The 21,004-nt window shown below is 40.9% G+C and overlaps 1 protein-coding gene across 2 annotated transcripts in view; it reads left to right on the forward strand.

Moving 5' to 3' along the window:
• The window catches only part of Slamf1 (signaling lymphocytic activation molecule family member 1), a 35,684-nt gene that overhangs the window by 8,727 nt on the left and 5,953 nt on the right, over window positions 1-21,004 (forward strand). Inside the window, exons 3-5 of one of the 2 annotated variants that reach the window (XM_074047691.1) lie at window positions 1,315-1,605; window positions 11,627-11,725; window positions 15,857-15,930. In XM_074047691.1, coding sequence (XP_073903792.1) covers window positions 1,315-1,605; window positions 11,627-11,725; window positions 15,857-15,930 — 464 coding nt within the window. The remainder of the gene's footprint in view (window positions 1-1,314; window positions 1,606-11,626; window positions 11,726-15,856; window positions 15,931-21,004) is intronic. The other variant, XM_074047692.1, reaches the window with a different exon arrangement.

Here is a 21,004-nt window from a genome sequence, read left to right on the forward strand (position 1 = left end):
TTTTTTTTCTCATTTAAACAAAGACTCTGCCTATAAAGTTGCTAAGTTGCAGTTCTGAAACCAGAACGTAGGTCCACCTGAATCTAAGGCCAGGGCTGTTTTGAGCTTCTTTAATTGCCACTTCCCCTTGAACACATCTAGACTTTATGTCTCTTTGGCCCAGAGGCTCCCCTGAATTCCCAGGCATCCTGACACCGTGTGGGGCTTTCTTGCTTTTCCAAAATGACTTCCTTATCTCTGAGGATGGGGTAGGGGCTCCACCTACCCAGCATTTCCTTGAACTTCTACCTAAAGGAGGGACAGCAGTACCCTCCCCGACTCCCTCTGCCCCATCATTCCCTCTCCTGCTAACAGAGCATGCAGAGTTCCCACAACCTTCTGTCCATACCCAGGAGTCCTGATCACTTCAAGAATGACTCTGGAACAGGTCTTCTGTGAGATTGGAGGCCACACATCATGTATTTTCAAAACAATGTATCATATAATCTGTCCTTTTGTTCCTGAAAGTTTACTGCCTTTGTCACATCTTCTGACCAAATTCTTACTTTGAAAAATGTGGTCTTTGCAGCCATGACTTTCTTCTCAAGAAAGGCTGGATTTTGGTGACAGATAGACTGAGGTTCTGATCTCAGGTTGGCCAACTTGAAGCTGTGTAATATTATGTAAGATACCCCATCTCTGTGGGACTCAAGTTTCCTCATCCATAAAATGGGAATAATTATAACTAGCTATAATTTCTGAGAAAATTAAAGATGATGACTGCACAGCTCCAGCACTGTGCTTGTGTTATAGTAGTTGTAAATAAACAAGACATTCCCTTTTACTTTGTCTGTTTATAGCAATAAAGTAGGATAGCTGAATTGGGCATATGGCTGTGATTCAAAACCTAGCCCTAGTTTAGACCCAGGAAGCACTTGCTACATACTCACACAGAATCCTACCACTGAAAACTCATGCTGTTAGGCCTACAAGGTCATACTTTAAGTCAGTTAAAGCCCATTATACTCCTGACAGCATTCAGGGGAACAATCTAGCCTGAAGACACCAGACAGAGCCAGTGAAAGCCTAACAATTGGCAGAAGGGGACTAAAAAACCAAATCCTTCATTATTCTTTCTCAAGAGGGTTGTGGAAAGAGTATAGTGCAAATGAGAGATGGTGTGAAACAATGGACTCCCCCTGGAGATAATGCACACTGAAGCCCCTCAGGGAGGAAAAGTGCCATTAAGGGTACACTTTGTTTTGACTAAATGGTCAAGTGACAATTCCATGGGGTTCATTTGGGTGATGACTCCATTTCTTCTTCTACTGACAGAAAAGGTCTCCACTCCAGAAATTAAAGTGATAAACAGAACCCAGGAAAATGAGAATGGGACCTGCAGCTTGTTGCTAGCCTGCACAGTGGAGAAGGGGGACCATGTGGCTTACACCTGGAATAATGAGGCAGGCTCCCCACTGCTAAGCCCAGGCAACAACTCCCACCTCCTACACTTTACCCTTGACCTCCAGCATGCTGATGCTATCTACATCTGCACTGTGAGCAACCCTATCAGCAATGGCTCCCAGGCCTTTAACCCTTGGCACTTGTGCATACCAGATTCCTCAGGTGAGTAAGCAGGTGGCAGCTCAGATGCCACATTAATTAGTATGGGCTTAGTTCCTGATGGGGCTGATGACTCTACTTCCATAGCCAAGATCTTCACCTTGACAATAGCACTTTATGTTTTCTTTATATTGTAAAAGCTTCCCATGTGCATTCGGTGACTTTTACGTGGGTTCTTGGCAGCGTAACTATGCTCAGTTTGTAGATAAGGAGCCAATGGGAAAAGATGGGACCAAACCCAGAACCCAGGTCTCCAAGGTGTGATCTTTCCTCTCTGCCTTGCTCCAATCTGCAAGGATGACTGGGTGAGGGAGGGAGTGCAGGTGGCAGGTCCTGACTCCCAACTCCCTGCTCCACTAATGGTGGCACAGTTCTATATCATCAACAAGTATTCCTCAATTACGTATGCTGTAGATTTGGAATAGATATGATATGCGATTTCTGATCTTTCACAATATGTTGTAAAGATAAGCTATGCATCACTTGCTTGATAATGAAACATAGGATATAATGAAGGGCTTCATTTATGGAATGAATCCTGAATTTCATAGCATGTCAGAGGCCAGGGGAGTCAGAGAAAAGCAGGGATAAGACTTACTTCATGAACCATGAAGTTGGGGGGAAATGATGAATTATATAGCTCTTTATTATTGACAAAACACTTTGAACTGTATTATCTTTGGACTCTCACAATAACTTTGCCAAATAGGTACAATCATTAACTTCATTTCACAGATGAGGAACTTGAAGTTCATACCATTTAAGTATCTTCCTCAAGTTTCTTAAACTTTTAAATAGAGGAATTAACACCTAAACCTAGATCTTTTGGCTAGGTCTTTTCTTTTTCTAGAAAGAAAGCATCATTGTTCTTTTGGAAGAGAAATCGGTTAAATAAGCAAGAATAGAGCACTTTCCCCCTCACACCAAAGATTCTGTGTCCTTGCCTCAGGCAGGTTTGAGGACAGAAGGACCCGGTATGGTCCTACAGGCACTACTTACTTCCTTACATTCTCTTCTCTGTACCCACTCGGAGGAAACAGTCATTCCAAGGAGACGCCTGTCTACAGTAGACTTATTGTTGATGTGAGACCTTTCCCAGATGATGGGAAAAGGGGATGTAACTAGGTTATGCCCTCAGCATAGCACCTACTATAACAGAGACTCCCCTGAAGGATTCTCATATGGGAAAACACCCTCCTGCTGCCTGGAAAGCACCTAAGAATTCTTCTATCAACCTAATGCAGCCATGTTGCCTCTCCCAGCCATTTCATGGCAAGAGTAACCATCCGTCCACTTCCCCAATGTGTCTGGCTACTTGATCACCTTACATACAAATCATATTCAACTCTATGCTCCCAGTCCAGATCTCTCTCTCTGTCCACAGTCATTCTGGTAGAATGTGCTGGTAGAACCAAGAAAACAGTGTTGCACGAGGGAACTTTACAGAATGTGGCCCCAGAGGGCCTAGATTCAATGTTGCACTTTCTACTTACAAGGATAAATCATTTGACCTCTCTGAGACTTAGATTGTTCATCTATAAATAATCACAACTGGCAGGTCTTAATTGTTTACTATGTGCCATTTAGGTGACATCTCATGCAATCCTCACAGCAACCAAATAATATGCACAGTATCAATAGCCCCCATTTTAGAGATGAGGAAACCAAACTATAAAAGGGTTAAGTAAGGTTATGCCCAGCACAAGTGATGCAGATGGAATTCTGGAATTCCCTCTGATTCTGGAATTCTCATAGGTGTTAGTGGAAGAGCAAATGTACTTAAAATGCCTTATAAACCATAATGAAAAGGTAGGTGATTTTTTTGCCCCTCATGGGGGCAAGGAAGAAGTAGCTATCACCACAGCACAGCCCTCTCTGGTTATAGCAGCCAGATTAAAGACAGGTCACCAAATGCTTCAGCTTGGTCTATACCAAAAATAGGGGGAGGGCTCTTTTTATGCTTCTCGAGAATCTAATTAGTGCATGATGAAATCTTGGTAGGCCACAAAGCTTACACTAGTGGCTCTTGACTCAGGACATTCTAAGAGAACATGTGAGGATGCTCTTACCCATCCAAGCCACTTTGAGCATACACTAGTAAACCAGATTACTGAGTATGGAGCAGGCTCCTGTGAGGTGTGGTGGGGCAAGAAGCAGCAGAAACATGGTACTATGTGTAGAGTTCTGTCAGGATCTTGGTCAGTCAGTAAGAGAACTGCTGGACATGAGGCTGCCATTTCCACCTCTGCAGCCCATTTCATCATCTGTAAGATGAAAGGGGTGAACTAGTGAGGTTTGTTTCAGACATAGTAGTCTATGATTCGGTTTGTATGTGTGTCAGCAAGAACTATTATTAAGTGTTGCCAGGATGTCTTAGTCTACTCGGACTATCATAATAAAATACCACAAAATGGATGGTTTAAACTATTGAAATTTATTGTCTGACAGTTCCAGAAGCTAAAAATCCAAAATCAAGATGTTAGCAGATTTGGATTCTTATGAGCCTCTCCTTGGTTTGCAGATGGCTGACTTCTCACTTTAAGCTTACATGGTCTTTCCTTTGTGCATGTACATCTCTGGTGTCTCCTTGTGTGTATCCAGATTTCCTCTTCTTATAAGGATGCTGGTTGGATTAGATTAGGGCCCACACTAATAACTTCATTTTCAACATGTGAATTTTAGGGGAACACAATTCAACCCATAATGCAAGTGGCAATACACACACACACACACCCCTCCAGAGATGGAGGACCACACCATATCCAAACCAGATCATACAGCTGGTTTGCGACATGTCCTTTCCACTACACCAGGCTGCCTAAATTACTGAAAACAGAGTTTCACTAGTGCATTGATTTGTGTTTGTAAATGAATGCTGACAATTTGCTTAGTTTGACAAAACATTTATTTTACTATGCTCCAATATTGTGCCATTTGTTGAGTACAAATGGCCCAATACAAAGATATGATTCTTATTTTTAAGGAAGGAGATAGTTTTATAAATAAATAATTATTCCAGATTAAATTGTGTGAGGGGGTTGCAAAACTAAGTGTGTACAAATTAACAAAGAGCAGGGAATAAATAACACCATCTCCAGGGATCAGAGAGAGCATCACAGAGGATGTGACATAACCTAGGTTTTTAATAATAAATAGAAATTACCCATGCTGACAAAAGACATTCCAGTCAGAGGGAAAAGTACATACAGCTGGGTCTTGTTCTATAGTATGCTGTAGGTGAGAGGAATGAATAGAATTTTAGATAGAGTAGCAAAATCAGGTTTACATTTCAAAGAGAAAATTCAGTGGTGGAGAGAATAGATCCGGGCAGGGGAGAGACAGAAGAAAGAGAAATCGGTTGTGGGAGGGACGACACTACAGTGATCCATCAAGAGATGATGAGGCCTGGGTCAAGGCAGTGACTGTTACTTTAACAAAGACTTCTTTCATTCTGTGTACAAAGGGATGAAATGGTGGGTCTGAAGGCTTATTGGAGGTTGCTAGCTAATGAATCAGGACAGTGATTTTAAGACATTTTTCATTTTCATTAATGAAAAACTCAAAATTGATAATGGTGTGATGAGAACAAATATGGTGTGATGTCAACATTGTCTTTTGATACCAAGACTCAGTAAAACTAAATGGTGCAAGAACATATTTGTACCTTGGAAAATAATTTAATGACATTTGTCCAGACTCTCCATCATATATCCATCCTTGTTCCCACTGCCATTTCAATGTTTTATAGTAGGAAACCTTCTAATGTCTATCATAATGAAGCATCTTTATTGCAAAGTTGAAATGCTTGGGTGCTACAAAATCCTCTGTATAAGTCATGAGAGGCATGTTGATGTGGCACAACAGGGACAAAGTGTGACTTGCTGTTGTCCTTAATCTATGTTTTGAAATAGTTATGTCTGTGCTAAGATGTTGATACAAAACCTGAAATAATTCAACTAAAAGGGAATCCCCCTAGAAGCTCATCTTCAAAGGGAGACCTTTTTCAGGAGATTAGCAAAATGCTGGTTCAGCAAGTCTGTCTCAACTCAGTGAAAGAAAAGACTGACACTTGCTAGGGAGCTAGAGAGTTCCCCTGTCTAACAAAGTCATTTCCTCAGCCATCCCCCATTTTTACAGAGTCACCTAGATGTTTCATGCCCAGGGGCAAGTCCCTCTTCACAGTCTTCCCCATTCAATTCAACCATCCTGACAACACTGTTGGAAGGATGGAAGCTAGACAGTTTTCATGGGCTACAGCCTCATTGTGTGGCCACACAAAGCTGAGAAGTATAGTTCTTAGCTGGGGAGTCATGTCCCTGGACAAAACTTGGCTTGCCATGAAAGAAGGGGAGAAATGGCCATTGGACCACAACTAGCATCCTCTGCAATACAATCTGGGGGGAAAGGCAGGTGTAAGAGCTTTTTCTAAGGCTGTGGATCCTGTAAAAATGTTTACTTGGATAGTTACAGGCCTTAAATTAGTATCTGGTTTGTAAGCATTCCTTCCCTGCCCCCAATTCTGAGTGGAAACTGCTGCTAGCAAGAAGGTTTCTCTTGACTTGTTCAAGGAGCTATGCTCCATTCGGCAGCATTGACGACAGAACCACATGAAAGGCAGGAAAGAGATCCGGTACTCTCAGACCGTTATGTGAGTACCGCAGTGTCTCCCAGGGTGAACTCCATTGTTTCTTAGACTCTTTTTTGTTTTCTTCATCTTCCTTAAAAAAATATGGCTTTGGGCTTTGAGGAGAAAGAGAAGCTTTTGTGTTTCTATGACAACAGACTTTCACAGACAGAAAAAAAAGGGGGGAGGGGGCTGTGGGATTTTCCTTGGGGGTGGGGCTATGTGCCAATTTCTCTTGATTAAACCACAGCCAGTGGTGGACAGAACCACAGGGTGGAGACTTGCGCAAAGTACTCTTCATTATGTCAGTCTGCTCAGCTACCTCTAAGAGATTCCAGGAAACAAAGCCCCAAACCTCTGGTTCATGAGCATTCAGTATTTCTTTGTGAATGAAGGCCTTGTGGACCCAAGGATAACTCTTGTCTGATTTCTGAGAATCAGATCCTGAGAGGCCTCATTGCATGGGTGAGCAAAAAAGAGGGCAAGCTGGAATCTCTGGTTTGAAAATGGGAGCACAGGTGATGTTCCAAGTGTGCAGATACACACTTTCCTTCCGGCTCCATTTTGTTAGTATAAAACACCTGCTAAGTAGGTCACTGCTCCCTCTCTTTGACTTCAGCCTTTGGGCATTCAGAAGGTGACCCTGATTTCCTTCTGAGATCTTCTTACATTTAGCACGCTGATAATTTTAAACGAAACAGTACATAACAGTCTTCTGTCAGATCCATTCAAATGGTCTCATTTAATTTAAGTTCATCAATGTAAATGGAGGGTCCCTGTGTCTTACATGGTATCAGATGGAATGGGGGCACAAAAAAAGAACAAGGTATAGGCGCTATCTTTATAGAACTTCAATCTATGTAGCACGCCTATATTTTACTGAATGAAAAAACATTGTCATATTAAAGAGATTGCAACTAAAATTCCTCTTTGAAAAGTAGTATTTATTTAAGATAGCACTTTAATAAATGCTAGAAGGCAAAAAATGAACACCATCCACCCTCCCCCCCCAAGGAATCCAGGTATGGGTTGGATGGCTCTGTATGAGAAAGGCAGAAGATAGTCCTCTTACAGAAATAGGAAGAGAAGCCAAGCTTGGAGGTATACATCTATAATCCCTACACTCAGAAGGCAGGAGGATCATGAGTTCAAGGCCAGAGTGGGCTACATAGCAAGACCTTATCTCAAAAACTAAAATAATACATAACAAAAACCCCAACAAGATAAAACAAAGAAAAACAGAAAAGAAATAAGAAGGAGATAAAGGTCTGGTCTGAGCCTATTGGATGGTGAAGGCTGACTGGTTCACAATGAAGTCTGTTCCTCGTGACCCTTCAAATTCTCGGTAGAGATTTAAACCACAGAATTCTTGCTTTAGGGTTGCTTTTGTTGTTTGTTTTTGATTGGTAAGGGGACTGAACTTTGCACCCAAGGCAGCACAGAGTAGAACAAGTGATGCTATAGAAGGAAAGACTTAAGAAGACCATGAGAAATTATTTCCAGAAATTACGGACTCCTGTGGGCATGGAGTCCCTGATATTTAATTTCCATAAAAATATCAAAATTAGAGAATAGTACCAAATGGATGAACACCAAAGATGCAAATACTTAGGCCTGCTATGTAGATAGGAGACTAAACCATAAGCAAAGGATCAGACAGAACTGAAGCATCTCTGGACATCAGTGAGGAGTCTTTTGGACTTGACATCAAACATATCAACCAAGGAGAAATTACTGAGCATCTATTATCTGCTAAGTACTTAGATAGCTACAAAAGAAGTACTGTGTAAGAGATGGTCTTTCTCTCTTTGTGTGAGGTGTAGCTCAAGTAGTAGAGCACCTAGCAAGTGTGAAGTCCTGAGTTCAAACCCCAGTACCTAAGAAAGAAAGAAAGAAAGAAAGAAAGAAAAGAAAGAAAGATGGTCTCTGACCTCCAAAAATTGAGCTGCTAGTTCGGAAACAGTTGATATTTATTGACCACATAATGGATTCCAAACATTGATCTGAACACTTTCCATACATTATTGCATTTGTTCATCAGAACAGCTCTGTGAACTGAGTCCTGTTATGTTCATTCTGTGGATGTGGAAACTGAAGCCTCAGAGGGCATGACAGCTTCTCTGAGGCACACAGCTATTAAGTGGTATATCCAGAATTTAAATCCATCTATCTGGTTTAAATACTACCAGTTAAAATGGTCTTCATGGCAAAGATATTCTTGCCAAACACAGGTTCTAAGATATAGAACATAAATCACAGGTGCTATAAGGGTCTAAGGAAGAGAGAAGAGTGAAAGCTGGGATAGTCAGGAAAGATGACACCAGGAAGGAAATAGTCTGAGTATCAAGACTGGCCAAGCATGGCAGACAACTAGAGGTGCACTAGGAAGGACAGTGTGGGGTAGAGCACCTGTTGGATGGGCGATAGAGAAGGGATGTGTTGGTCACTCAGAGAGCCTGGGGCCCAAGAGGTCTCCCGGGCAGTAGAGCCTGCCAACTTTCCTAGTGAGGACCCCATCTCCAGAGACTCAATCACAAACTGCAGAATCTGCAGTTCTCATCTCACTCACCCACTTCTTCCACTGACACTTTCTGGGACTCTAGGTAGATTTGTCTGAGGTTCAGTTTCCCCCACAAAAATTGGGTGAAGTTCTTTGAAGGCTTTATTCAAGCATGTGGTTCTATAACTTACATTCCTCAATAGATCCACGTTTATATCCAAAGATGAGGAGATATCTTAGAGTTGATGAACTACCTTTCAAGATTATGGCCAGCTTTTCTCTGAGATCTGTATGGAGAGGAATATGCTGGTCATTTATGTCATGGTATAAGAGTAGAAAATTAATTTCATCCTCCTGAGATTCTGAAAAAACAGAGAGGGCTGGTGCTGTCACCTCAGGGCTCAGTCACGTGCCTATCATTGGTATATGTGAGAAAGAAGGCAGCAAAATTGCCAACAGCTGCCAGGAGAAAGGTGGGCCTGGCGGGCATTACTGATGCAGGATTGTCACTTGACATTTTCCAGTTAGTTGGTTTTGGCCTTTTTTTTTTTTTAATCTCAAATGAAATTTTGGAGAAATATCTTTTTTAAGTGATATAAATGGCTGAGATGTTTGTTCTCAAAATAACTGTTATTTTAGAAGTTTCCAAAATAAGGGCTGGGGACATAGCTCAAGTGGTACAGCACCAGCCTAGCAAGCACAAGGTCATGAGTTTAAAACCCAGTACCACCCTCCTCACCAAAAAAAAAAAAAGAGAGAATTTACCAAAATACACATGATAGACAAGAAAGAGGAAATAGTTTCAAAATAGTAACTTTGCTGGACCAGTTCCATGGGCTGCTGGCTCTACTTCTTATCTTAGTATTGGGGCGGTTTCTCTGTGGGTACCTAGTGTTGACACCATAAACCCTGAGCCTCTCAGACCCTCTCTCAGACACACAAACATCCCTCAGAGGTTTCTTGCCATTGTAAGTCATTCAGAGTAGAGTAGTTCACAGGCACTCTGGCCTCAGCAAAGATTCCAAATTCCATCTTTATACAGTCAGAAATCTTTAGAACTGTCTGTGTATCCCTAACTTTTGTTTGTTTGTTTTAAGATGGGGTTTGCTGCATAGCCTAGGCTGCCTTCATCTCCCTAGTGCTAAGATTATAGGCATGCACTACCACACCCAGGTCCCCTTGCTTTTTGATCAAGATCATATGACTGTTGAAGTTGGTAAAGAAGAGAGGCTATAATGAAACCTGTAATCAAAGTCAGTTCAGTGAGATTTCCTGATATATAAAAAGCTTGAAATGAAAAAGAATGTTTTCAAACTCAGAAGGAAATTTCTGTGTAGTTGTCAGACTGGAGGCCCACTTGCACCTTGGCAGGATGCCTTATCAGTTCAATGAGGTTTTAGTCTATGTTTTGGTAAGTTCTATAAACATCTGAATTGTGTCTGCAATTACTCTGTTCCTTTATAACCTAATTCTTCCTTCCTTTCCACTTCCTCCCAACAGTTCCCTCACAGCTCCAACAATAAGCAAGTTGATTCCACAACTATCTTTATAGGAGACCCTTACACATTGATGTTAATGCCTGGGGCCAAACGATTTAGAAACTCAGTGCTATTAGTTAGAACCCTGGTGCTTTAGATGGGGCCTCACTGTTCATTATCCTGCTGTAACTCTCTCCAAGTCTAGGAGTCTCTCTGACTCCCCAAGAAGTCTGTCGTGAGCATTCAGCCATGTTTCTACTCCTAGATCAAGCTCTAGTTCTTTTTACTTTTTTGGTGTCTTGGGGGTTTGAACTCAGGGCTTTGTGCTTGTAAAGCAGGCATGCTACCACTTGAGCTACACCACTAGTCCATTTTGGTCAGGTTGTTTTAGAGATGGGGGTCTTATGAACTTTTTGCCCAGATTGGCCTCAAGTTGTAATCTACCTGATCTCAGCCTCCAAAGTGGCTAGGATTACAGATGTGAGCCACCAGCACCTGGTAAGCTCTGGTTCGTGATGTTCTCCATGCCTGCTTCCTTACCCATAAAATGGGATAATGAGATTATCTACCTTGTAGAATTACTGTGAGGGTTAAACACAACGTCCACTGTACTACGTGTGTACATTATATACGCTATGTCCTAGTGGATTAGTACTCTGTGTACACTACACACTAGCAAAAAACACCTGACCTTTTTAAATCACTCAATAATTGCCTGTTATTACCTTACTGAACTACAGTAGGTTCATTCACTATATCCCCTGACTAAAAGTATTTGGTAAAGTGGCTAAAGGAGAGAATGATGGCTCTCTGGTTTGGAGCCTGGGTAAGCCTGGCTAATTTTAAATACCACAACGATTTAGAGGAAAAACTACATGTTTTTCTTTCAGTTCAGGTCTGGTGGGTTCAAGATAGTTATTTGCATGGGAGGACAATAATAGCACTATTATGTTTATTTTTTTAAAAAAAAGAAAAGCAAATTTCTTCTTCCCAGTGTCTCATGAGAATGGGGTAGGGATATGGAAACAACACATGAAACCATCATGTTCTTTTTTACCCAAAATGGATACAGGACACACTAAAAATTTTAAAATAGGGAAACAGGGCAGAGAGATTGACTTAGGAGGAGCAAAGATAAGTTAAATTTAGGTATGTGGTTATTAGTGCGAAAATAAAACATTTTAATAGAGAAATCTTTGTGAAAATTAGGAATATGAAAGTCAGACATAGTAAGTGAAATTAGAATAAGAAAATAGATATGGCAATCTTCCATGGTATAAAGCTTGTCAGCAAAGTTCTGTAGGCAAATGTGTCCCAGGGAGAGGATGTAGAAACAGAACATGAGGCCCAGTCTTCTTACTTCTGTGTAGGTTGTTTTCAAACTACAGTGCTTTTGAGATTGACCTTTGACTTTCTTTTCAGGATCAAGACAATGGGGACTATATGCTGGGCTATTCTTAGGAGGCATCGTGGGTGTCGTCATGATTATCGAAGTGGTAATACAACTGTTGAGTAGAAGAGGTAAGTGTCTGACAACACCGAGATTCTTATTAGACTCCCTGCTGTGAGCAGAGGACCTTTCCCCACAAGTGCAGACTTGTTCTCGCTACCTTAGCTTTCTGCCCAGGGCCACCTTTGAAAAATACTAAACAAATACCTTGGGCTGTAGCTCAATTAGGTACAATTCAATGTGTCTTCATCACCAATACCAGGCCTTAAGGAAAGAGATACAAGTGCCTAATGTGGAACACATTTGCAGAGTATTTCAGTTCAGTACTGTCGCTGAACTACGTACAGGATGCTGCAGGGATACAGAAAAGAGGCTTAATACTTTTCACTAGGACGGAAAATTCAGGAAGTTCAGAGGATCTTCTACAAAACGTCTGCCAGGATAGACTGAAATCAGTAAGGCCCGATTATTCCCCAGCAGTTTAAGTGCTTAGAAGTAGTATCTTGGCCTCTCCTTCGAATTGCCCTTGATTCAGTATCTCAGGACAATGTGCCCTTGGCCGTACTGACTACCACTTACCCACATGGGAGTCAGAACGTCTTGACCCATGACCAGGACAGAGGCCCTGGCTGACCTTGTCATGGTCAGGGTAGAACTTGATGCTCATATCACCCAGCTGATGGCTGATCTCATTCTCGGTAGATGAATGCTGTCCACACAGTCTTCTTACAAAAGCCCTTACCTCAGCACTCCGTGTCGGTTTTGCTTATATAAGAAAATCTGCATCACAGCACAGCTTCCTACCTCTGTCTCATTTCCTCCATCTAAAAGTTCACTGGGGAGGAAGTGGGGGAAGAGTGGGTGATTCAGACAGAAATTCAGACAGAAATTCAGTTGAGAGCCTAAGGGCATGGTGGTGAAGAGCAGACACACTTGGCTTCTATTATAAGGAAACAGCGAGCTACCAGGGATGAGAAAAGTGATTTTAACTCACCCACAGTAGCTTAGCGAGCGAAGGTGCTGGAGTTCTAATCCCCATTCTTTCCTCAACTGCATTCTGCTCAGCACAAGGCTGAACTCTGAAGGTGGTGGTGTCCCCCATCGCACCACAGTTGCCCACCCCTCCCTCAACACACACATCCATCCTCATCTCCAGTCACTGTTTATTCCTTCCAAGCCAGCAACACAAATCTCTGCCTCAAACCTATGGCAAAATCTACATTCAGTTGCTATACCCTCCATGAAACGTTGCTCAAGAGATTCTGTTGACAACTTTTAATGCTGTCATCTCCAGAATGCAGCCTGACTCTGAAGATTTTCAGATTGACTCTGGCCTCATGGCCAGGAGAACACACTGGTTAAGAACCTGGGCTTTGGACCAGGTGTCGTAGCACACCACAATTACTTAGGAGGCTGAGCAGAAGGACCACTCCAACCCAGGAATTCGAGAGCAGTCTGGGTAACACAGTGAGACCCATCATCATTGCAAAACAAACAAATAAATGTAAATAAGCAAAAAGAAGTTGGGCTTTGGCATTAGCAAATATTCACATGCAGACTTTGCTACTGATGAGCTCATCACTCATCACTCATCTGCCAAATGGGGATAATTTCACATACTTTATGGTATAGTTGTGGGGATTGGTAAGTCAATACAAGAAAGCACTAGACATCGGGGCTTCCATGGATGATAGAGGATAGCTAGATACATACATACATACATACATACATACATGCATACATATATACATGCATAGACGCACAAATGTCTTGTAGGTGAGTTAAAATGTCAATGTTTACGTCTTATAGACAGTAGAGAGCTGTACTATAAACAGTACCTGAAGTAGTGATAACATAAGATAACTTCATCCTTCAGATAATAGCTGAAAAAGACATTAGACAGGCTATACTCTTATTTTACAGTAGTGGTAAGAGAAAAGGCTGATTGAGATGACTTGATTTGCCCAAAAGCCACATAGCTAATGATGATGCCCTAATTCTAAGATCAAGATCTTTTTCCTTCTTTTTTTTTGGTGCTGGGATTTGAACTCAGAGCCTACACCTTGAATCGCTCCACCAGCCCTTTTTTGTGATGGGTTTTTTCAAGATAGGGTCTTGCAAATTATTTGCCTGGGCTGGCTTTGAACCACTATCCTCCTGATCTCTGCCTCCTGAGTTGCTAGGATTTACAAGTGTGAGCCATCGGCACCTGGCTCCAAGATATTTTTCATTAGATCCTAAGACCTTGATAACTTTGAGCTGAGTAGAGCTGACTCGTGACAACATGGTTTTGCACTGAAAAAAACCTGAGGCCAAATTATCTTGACCCAGTGATCTTTTTTGAGTCAGACTCAGTTTTTCCATCTCACTGATCAGTTAGGGCTGTCCTCCCAATTCTAGATTTCATCCGAACTGACATGCAATATGTCCCTAAAGACTAAAGTTTGCTCTTTATTTGTATCCCCAGCATTATCTATGAGAGTGCTGGGCAGACAGGTCTAACTTTTGCAAATACTCGTGGATTTGAACTGAGAGGGTATATTGCACAGAACTACCTTGCACCCGTCTGCTTTTGGTCCACCCCTGAGCCCTATCCTCCATCTCCATCTCTCTCTCTCTCTTTCTCTTTCTCTCTCTCTCTCTCTAAAAAGTGGAGTTGGAGCCATCAGGTGTGCCGTGCCTATGCCCACACAGGGCAATCACACATCAACTTCTGTAGAATCCCTTGTACTTCTTTGGTGGCCTCCCATCATTTCCTCCCCGAGATTCACACCCTCCTGCATACAACCCACCATGTTCACTACACACACACTTGGCCTTTCCTTTCCAACTAAAATTACACTTCTCCCTAACGCTATTCCCTCAGTGATGTGCTCCCTGCTTTCTAAGATGAGTTAAAACAAGTTTATCTTCCATTGCCTCTGCCCGGACCTTGCAGTAATGCCCTTAAAGTCCTCCATGCTTCAGTCTGTGTGTTCCACCATCCTTCATGTTACATGATGTATGTGAAGGATGAACTGTTAGAATGACCAGGTCCACTGCCCAGCATGAAAAATGTCCTAAACGCATTTTACGTGAAAAGCTCAACTTATAGAGAAATATGATTACAATGACACCATTTATGGAAAAAAATCCATATAAGTACAGCAAATATCCGGGACTACACTGTCCAATATGTAGCCACTAGCCACACGTGGCTAGTTAAATTTCAATTAATTTGAATGAAACAAAATGCAAAATGCAGTTTCTCAGTTGCATTAGTCACAGTTCCAGCACTCAGTTGCTAGCTGTGGCTTGTGGCTGTGTTAGATCAGGCCAATATAGAACATTTCCATTATCCCAGAAAGTACTGTTACACAGAGCTGGTCTAGAAGCACACACACCCAACTTTTAAAAGTGGTCACTTCTGAGAACGAAATTGGGTTGGTTACTGAGGAAGAGGGAATTATGATTTTTGCTTTATGCATTTTTATAGTTTTAATTTTTATAAGGAGAATGAGTTACTCTTATAACTTAAAAAGAAAACTTTAAAACTTGGCTAAGTATTCAGCAGTTTTTGCAAGTTATTCATTTACAGAGATCCTAGGCCCTGAGCAAATTTTCCAGATATGAGCACTAAAATGACATCGTAGTTGTATTTTCCAAAAGTCCCCGTGGGTCTTTCCTTCCATTACCTCCTGCACCACCACCACACATACATCAAATCCTCCAAAATAAGGAGGTGAGAAAGCTTGTGAGTGAAGCAACGTCTCCCTGCTGGAGAATACAAATGAATTATAAATAACCAGCCCTTCTCTCAAATGATTTAGGATCCTGTTAGAAGACCAAATATGTACACAAAACAATAAAGGTTAAAATAATTGAGTGGCCCACCAAGGAGAATCACACCCCACATGTACTGGGTATTTACTCTATGTTAGGCACTGTTCTAAACACTTGACAAGTAATATCTCACTTAACTAGCACAATAGCCCGGTGAGACAGGTATTTTGATTCCATCTCACAGGTAGGGAACAAGACTAGAAAGATCAAGTAACTTACTCCATGTCATATGACAAATGTGCAGGGCTGGGATTCAGTGTCTCGTTCCTGTGGTAGTCTGGGGCAAGGTGGACATGCAGTGGCAGTGGGGAGGGGGTAAAGAGAACACAGGGCTTATGAGGGATCAGAAAGAAATAACCACTATTATTTTTCTTCTCCAGGTAAAGCAAACCACTTCCAACCACCAAAGGAAGAAAAAAGTCTTACTATCTATGCCCAAGTCCAGAAATCAGGTGTAAGTCCTGCACTTTCCTTGGGACGTATCTGCCGTGTTTCTCACAGGGTCTCTGGCTGGCCCACCTTGTGTGTCTACATTCGTGATTCTGCATGGGTTCTAGAGCAGATGAATTTAGGGAAGTAGAGGTCAAGAACAAGAACTCTCCTAAAGGTCACTAAACCAGCATCATGTGAGACTGCTTATTATTTGAAATAATGGGAAACACTAGGTAATCTTTTGGTCATCTATTTCTTCTGAGAAAACAAAAATGAGGAAGCTGTAAACATATGACATATTAAGCTTTCTAGCTCTGACACCCAAGGAGTCTGCAGCTCCATGTTCCTTAACACCCTTCTCTAGGGAAAAGGGAGTGGGTTTAAGGAGCGAAGGAAAGGTTTAGAAAAGCTATTGTGTGATATGTTGGCTTGATCCAAGTTTAAGTGTTTGTAAAGTGCCTAGGAGACAAGAGAGGGAGGATCTTGAGAATTCTAGTTAGAGTGTCATTGAGATGGAAGAGAATGTCTGCCTTGGAGATGAAAGAAAGCAAAAGGTGGTAGAATGACTCTTGGACTAAGAAGAGAGTGATGGGGGCCAGATACAGTGGATCATGTCTGCATCGCAGGTACTCAGAGGCAGAGACTGGAAAGATCATAATTCAAGGCCAGCCCAGGCCAAAAAAGAAAGAGAGAGAGAAAGTGAGAGAGAGAGAGAGAGAGAGAGAGAGAGAGAGAGAGAGAGAGAGAGAGAGAGGGAGGAAAGGCAGGCAAGAAGGAAGGAAAGAAAGAAGGAAAAAAGGAAGGAAGGAAGGAAGGATGGGAAACAAAGAATTCCATCTCAACAAACAAGCTGGATGTGGTGGTACATATCTATAATTCCAGTCACACAGGAGAAGTAGATAGGAGGGATCACAGTCCAAGCCTTGACCCAGGCAAAAAGTGCAAAATCCTATCTAAAAAATAACTCAAATGCAATGGAGGGGTAGCAGTTCAAGTGGTAGAACACTTGCCTAACAAGTCCAAGGTCCTGAGTTCAAAACTAAAGCAATAAGAAGAACAAGAAGGGAGTGATGGGGAAACTTGACACAAGATGGAGTTGAGGAACAAATATACTAGAAGAGATAGAGAGGCTAAAGGATTTGTTATAAATGGAAATATTGTAGTTTGTCAAATATAAAGTTAATTCCAGGTGATTTATAGGCCAGAAGCTGAGGAGGCAGATTCTGGAATAGAGATAAATACAGCTTTGACTAGTACTTTGGAAAATTATATCAGACAATTCATTTCCAAGTTAGGTTCTTGGACAAAGCTCTCATTTCTACTGTCTCCCAGTGGTCTGCAGGTTTATTACGCAACTAATGGCCCCCTATGGAGAACGACCTTCCATTAAATATATGACAGCCCCAAGAGCACTCACCTCACCCCTGCACTTACATTTCAGGTAGCCAGGCTCATTTTTCCCATTGGTGTCTTCCCTATCTACTGCATCCCTTGTTGCAAGCGTCCTCTTTTCTACTGTAAAGCATGACACATATACAAACAAGTGCACAGTACACGAGATTTCAGCTCAGTGAGTTACTTTTAAATGCCCATCCTGATACCCAGTAAAGCAAGTGTTCTCATTTTGTTTTTCTTCAAGAGTTTTTGACTATTCTTGTCCTTTTGTATTTTCATGCATAAATTTTAGCATCAGCTTCTCACATACTACAAAAAGTAAAAATTCTTATAGGATTATATCAAATCTACTGGCCTATTTGAGGAGAAATGACGTCTTTCAGTGTTGAGTCTTCTAACAACCATAAAACAGCACCCGGATCAAGGAGCAGAACATTGCTGGTGCCTCCATAGTAGCTCCCAATCATGACTCCTTCTCTGTACCCCAAAGATAGCCATTGTCCTAAATTCCAGAAATATAATTTAGTTTTTTTCTTCTTTTTGAAATTTATTGAAATAAGAATCTGTCATGATTTTCCTCTTGTGTCTGATTTCTCTTGCTTAATATTATCTTTCTGAGATTCATGTATGTCTTTCTGATTAGGTATAATACATTTATTTTCATTGCTTTATAGAACTCCAGTGTGTGGATATAGTAGAGTTTATTTTTCCAGTTGACTGTTGATGGGCATTTGGGTTATTTCCAGTTTGAGGTCATTATGAAAATCACAGCTATGAGCATTCATGTGCATATTTTCTGGTGGATGTGTGCACACATTTCATTGGGCATATACCTAGAAGTAGACTGGCTGAATGATACCTTATACATATCCTCAAATGGTCTGAGTAAGATCATGTTGTTTTGCAAAGTGGGTGTACCCAGTTATTTTTTGATAAATGAATTTCAAATGCTACACAAGATAAAATTTGGTATTATCAACCTTCTTAATTTTAGCAATACTGTTGGATGTGTCTTATGGTTTTATTTTACATTTCTCAAAGTACAAAGGAAGCTAAACAACTTTTCGTATATTTATTGGCTATATTAAAATCCTCTTTCTTAAAGTGACTAGTAAACCTTTGAACTTGAGACCCTTTTAATGGTTAGTATAAGCTTTGCACACATTTGAATATGAGTCCTTTGGCAGTTACAGCCACAGCGTTTGTGACTTGCCATTGCAATTTCTCAGAGATACCTACTAATACAGAGAAGTTCTTAATTTCAATGTAGATCAATTCAGTAATCTCTTCCTTTATAGTGTCATAAAGGAAGTATTATTTTCATTTCTGGCAAAGTGAGTCTTCCCACTCATTTTTGTGCCCTGTTTAAGGAAGTTTTCTCTATTCCTAGGTAACTCAAAAAGAACGTTTATAATATCTCACCATTTAAGTATGATTTTTTCTGAAGACTTTTTGTAGTAGCTTTTCTTTAAAAAGAAAACACATTAAGATAGAAAATGTTCTTCTATCATCTTCTAAAAGCCTTGTGGTTTATCTTTTATATTTATATCTGTTATATACCTGAAAAAGATTTTGGACTTTGGTATAAAGGTCAAGTAATTTTCATTTTTTCTGGGTGGATGTCCTACTGACCATTGATTAAAAAGATCATCCTTACCCCACTACAGTGTTATTTTTTTTCTTTTTTTTTAAATTTTATTATTCATATGTGCATACAAGGCTTGGGTCAGTTCTCCCCTGTGCCCCCACCTCCTCCCTTACCACCCACTCCGCCCCCTCCCTCTCCCCCCCACCCCCTCAATACCCAGCAGAAACTATTTTGCCCTTATTTCTAATTTTGTTGAAGAGAGAGTATAAGCAATAATAGGAAGGAATAAGGATTTTTGCTGGTTGAGATAAGGATAGCTATACAGGGCATTGACTCACATTGATTTCCTGTGCGTGGGCGTTACCTTCTAGGTTAATTCTTTTTGACCTAACCTTTTCTCTAGTTCCTGTTCCCCTTTTCCTATTGGCCTCAGTTGCTTTAGTTTCTCTGCGTTAAGGGCAACAAATGCTAGCTAATTTTTTAGGTGTCTTACCTATCCTCACCCCTTCCTTGTGTGTTCTCACTTTTATCATGTGCTCATAGTCCAATCCCATTGTTGTGTTTGCCCTTGATCTAATGTCCACATATGAGGGAGAACATACGATTTTTGGTCTTTTGGACCAGGCTAACCTCACTCAGAATGATGTTCTCCAATTCCATCCATTTACCAGCGAATGATAACATTTTGTTCTTCTTCATGGCTGCATAAAATTCCATTGTGTATAGATACCACATTTTCTTAATCCATTCGTCAGTGGTGGGGCATCTTGGCTGTTTCCATAACTTGGCTATTGTGAATAGTGCCACAATAAACATGGGTGTGCAGGTGCCTCTGGAGTAACAGTCTTTTGGGTATATCCCCAAGAGTGGTATTACTGGATCAAATGGTAGATCAATGTCTAGCTTTTTAAGTAGCCTCCAAATTTTTTTCCAGAGTGGTTGTGCTAGTCTACATTCCCACCAACAGTGTAAGAGGGTTCCTTTTTCCCCGCATCCTCGCCAACACCTGTTGGTGGTGGTGTTGCTATTGATGGCTGTTCTAACAGGGGTGAGGTGGAATCTTAGCGTGGTTTTAATTTGCATTTCCTTTATTGCTAGAGATGGTGAGCATTTTTTCATGTGTTTTTTGGCCATTTGAATTTCTTCTTTTGAGAAAGTTCTGTTTAGTTCACATGCCCATTTCTTTATTGGTTCATTAGTTTTGGGAGAATTTAGTTTTTTAAGTTCCCTATCTATTCTGGTTATCAGTCCTTTGTCTGATGTATAGTTGGCAAATATTTTCTCCCACTCTGTGGGTGTTCTCTTCAGTTTAGAGACCATTTCTTTTGAAGAACAGAAGGTTTTTAGCTTTATGAGGTCCCATTTATCTATGCTATCTCTTAGTTGCTGTGCTGCTGGGGTTCCATTGAGAAAGTTCTTACCTATACCTACTAACTTCAGAGTATTTCCTACTCTTTCCTGTATCAACTTTAGAGTTTGGGGTTTGATATTAAGATCCTTGATCCATTTTGAGTTAATCTTTTTTTTTTCCAAAAACGGTTTTATTAAAATTTACTCTCATCAGCAGTATACCAGCGCTCTCTTCTTGCTATATACATGTCCTCTCAAATGCAGGTTATCCTTCACCTTCTTTTTTATGGGGTTGGGTGTAGAGGGAGGACTGGGGATTGAATTGAGTTAATCTTGGTATAGGGTGATATACATGGATCTAGTTTCAGTTTTTTGCAGACTGCTAACCAGTTTTCCCAGCAGTTTTTGTTGAAGAGGCTGCTATTTCTCCATCATATATTTTTACCTCCTTTGTCAAAGACAAGTTGGTTATAGTTGTGTGGCTTCATATCTGGGTCCTCTATTCTGTTCCACTGGTCTTCATGTCTGTTTTTGTGCCAGTACCATGCTGTTTTTATTGTTATTGCTTTGTAATATAGTTTGAAGTCAGGTATTGTGATACCTCCAGCATTGTTCTTTTGACTGAGTATTGCCTTGGCTATTCATGGCCTCTTGTGTTTCCATATAAATTTAACAGTAGATTTTTCAATCTCTTTAATGAATGTCATTGGAATTTTGATGGGAATTGCATTCAACATGTAGATTACTTTTCGGAGTATGGACA

Source organism: Castor canadensis, chromosome 11 (genome assembly GCF_047511655.1).
Source record: "Castor canadensis chromosome 11, mCasCan1.hap1v2, whole genome shotgun sequence".
Lineage (NCBI taxonomy): Eukaryota > Metazoa > Chordata > Mammalia > Rodentia > Castoridae > Castor > Castor canadensis.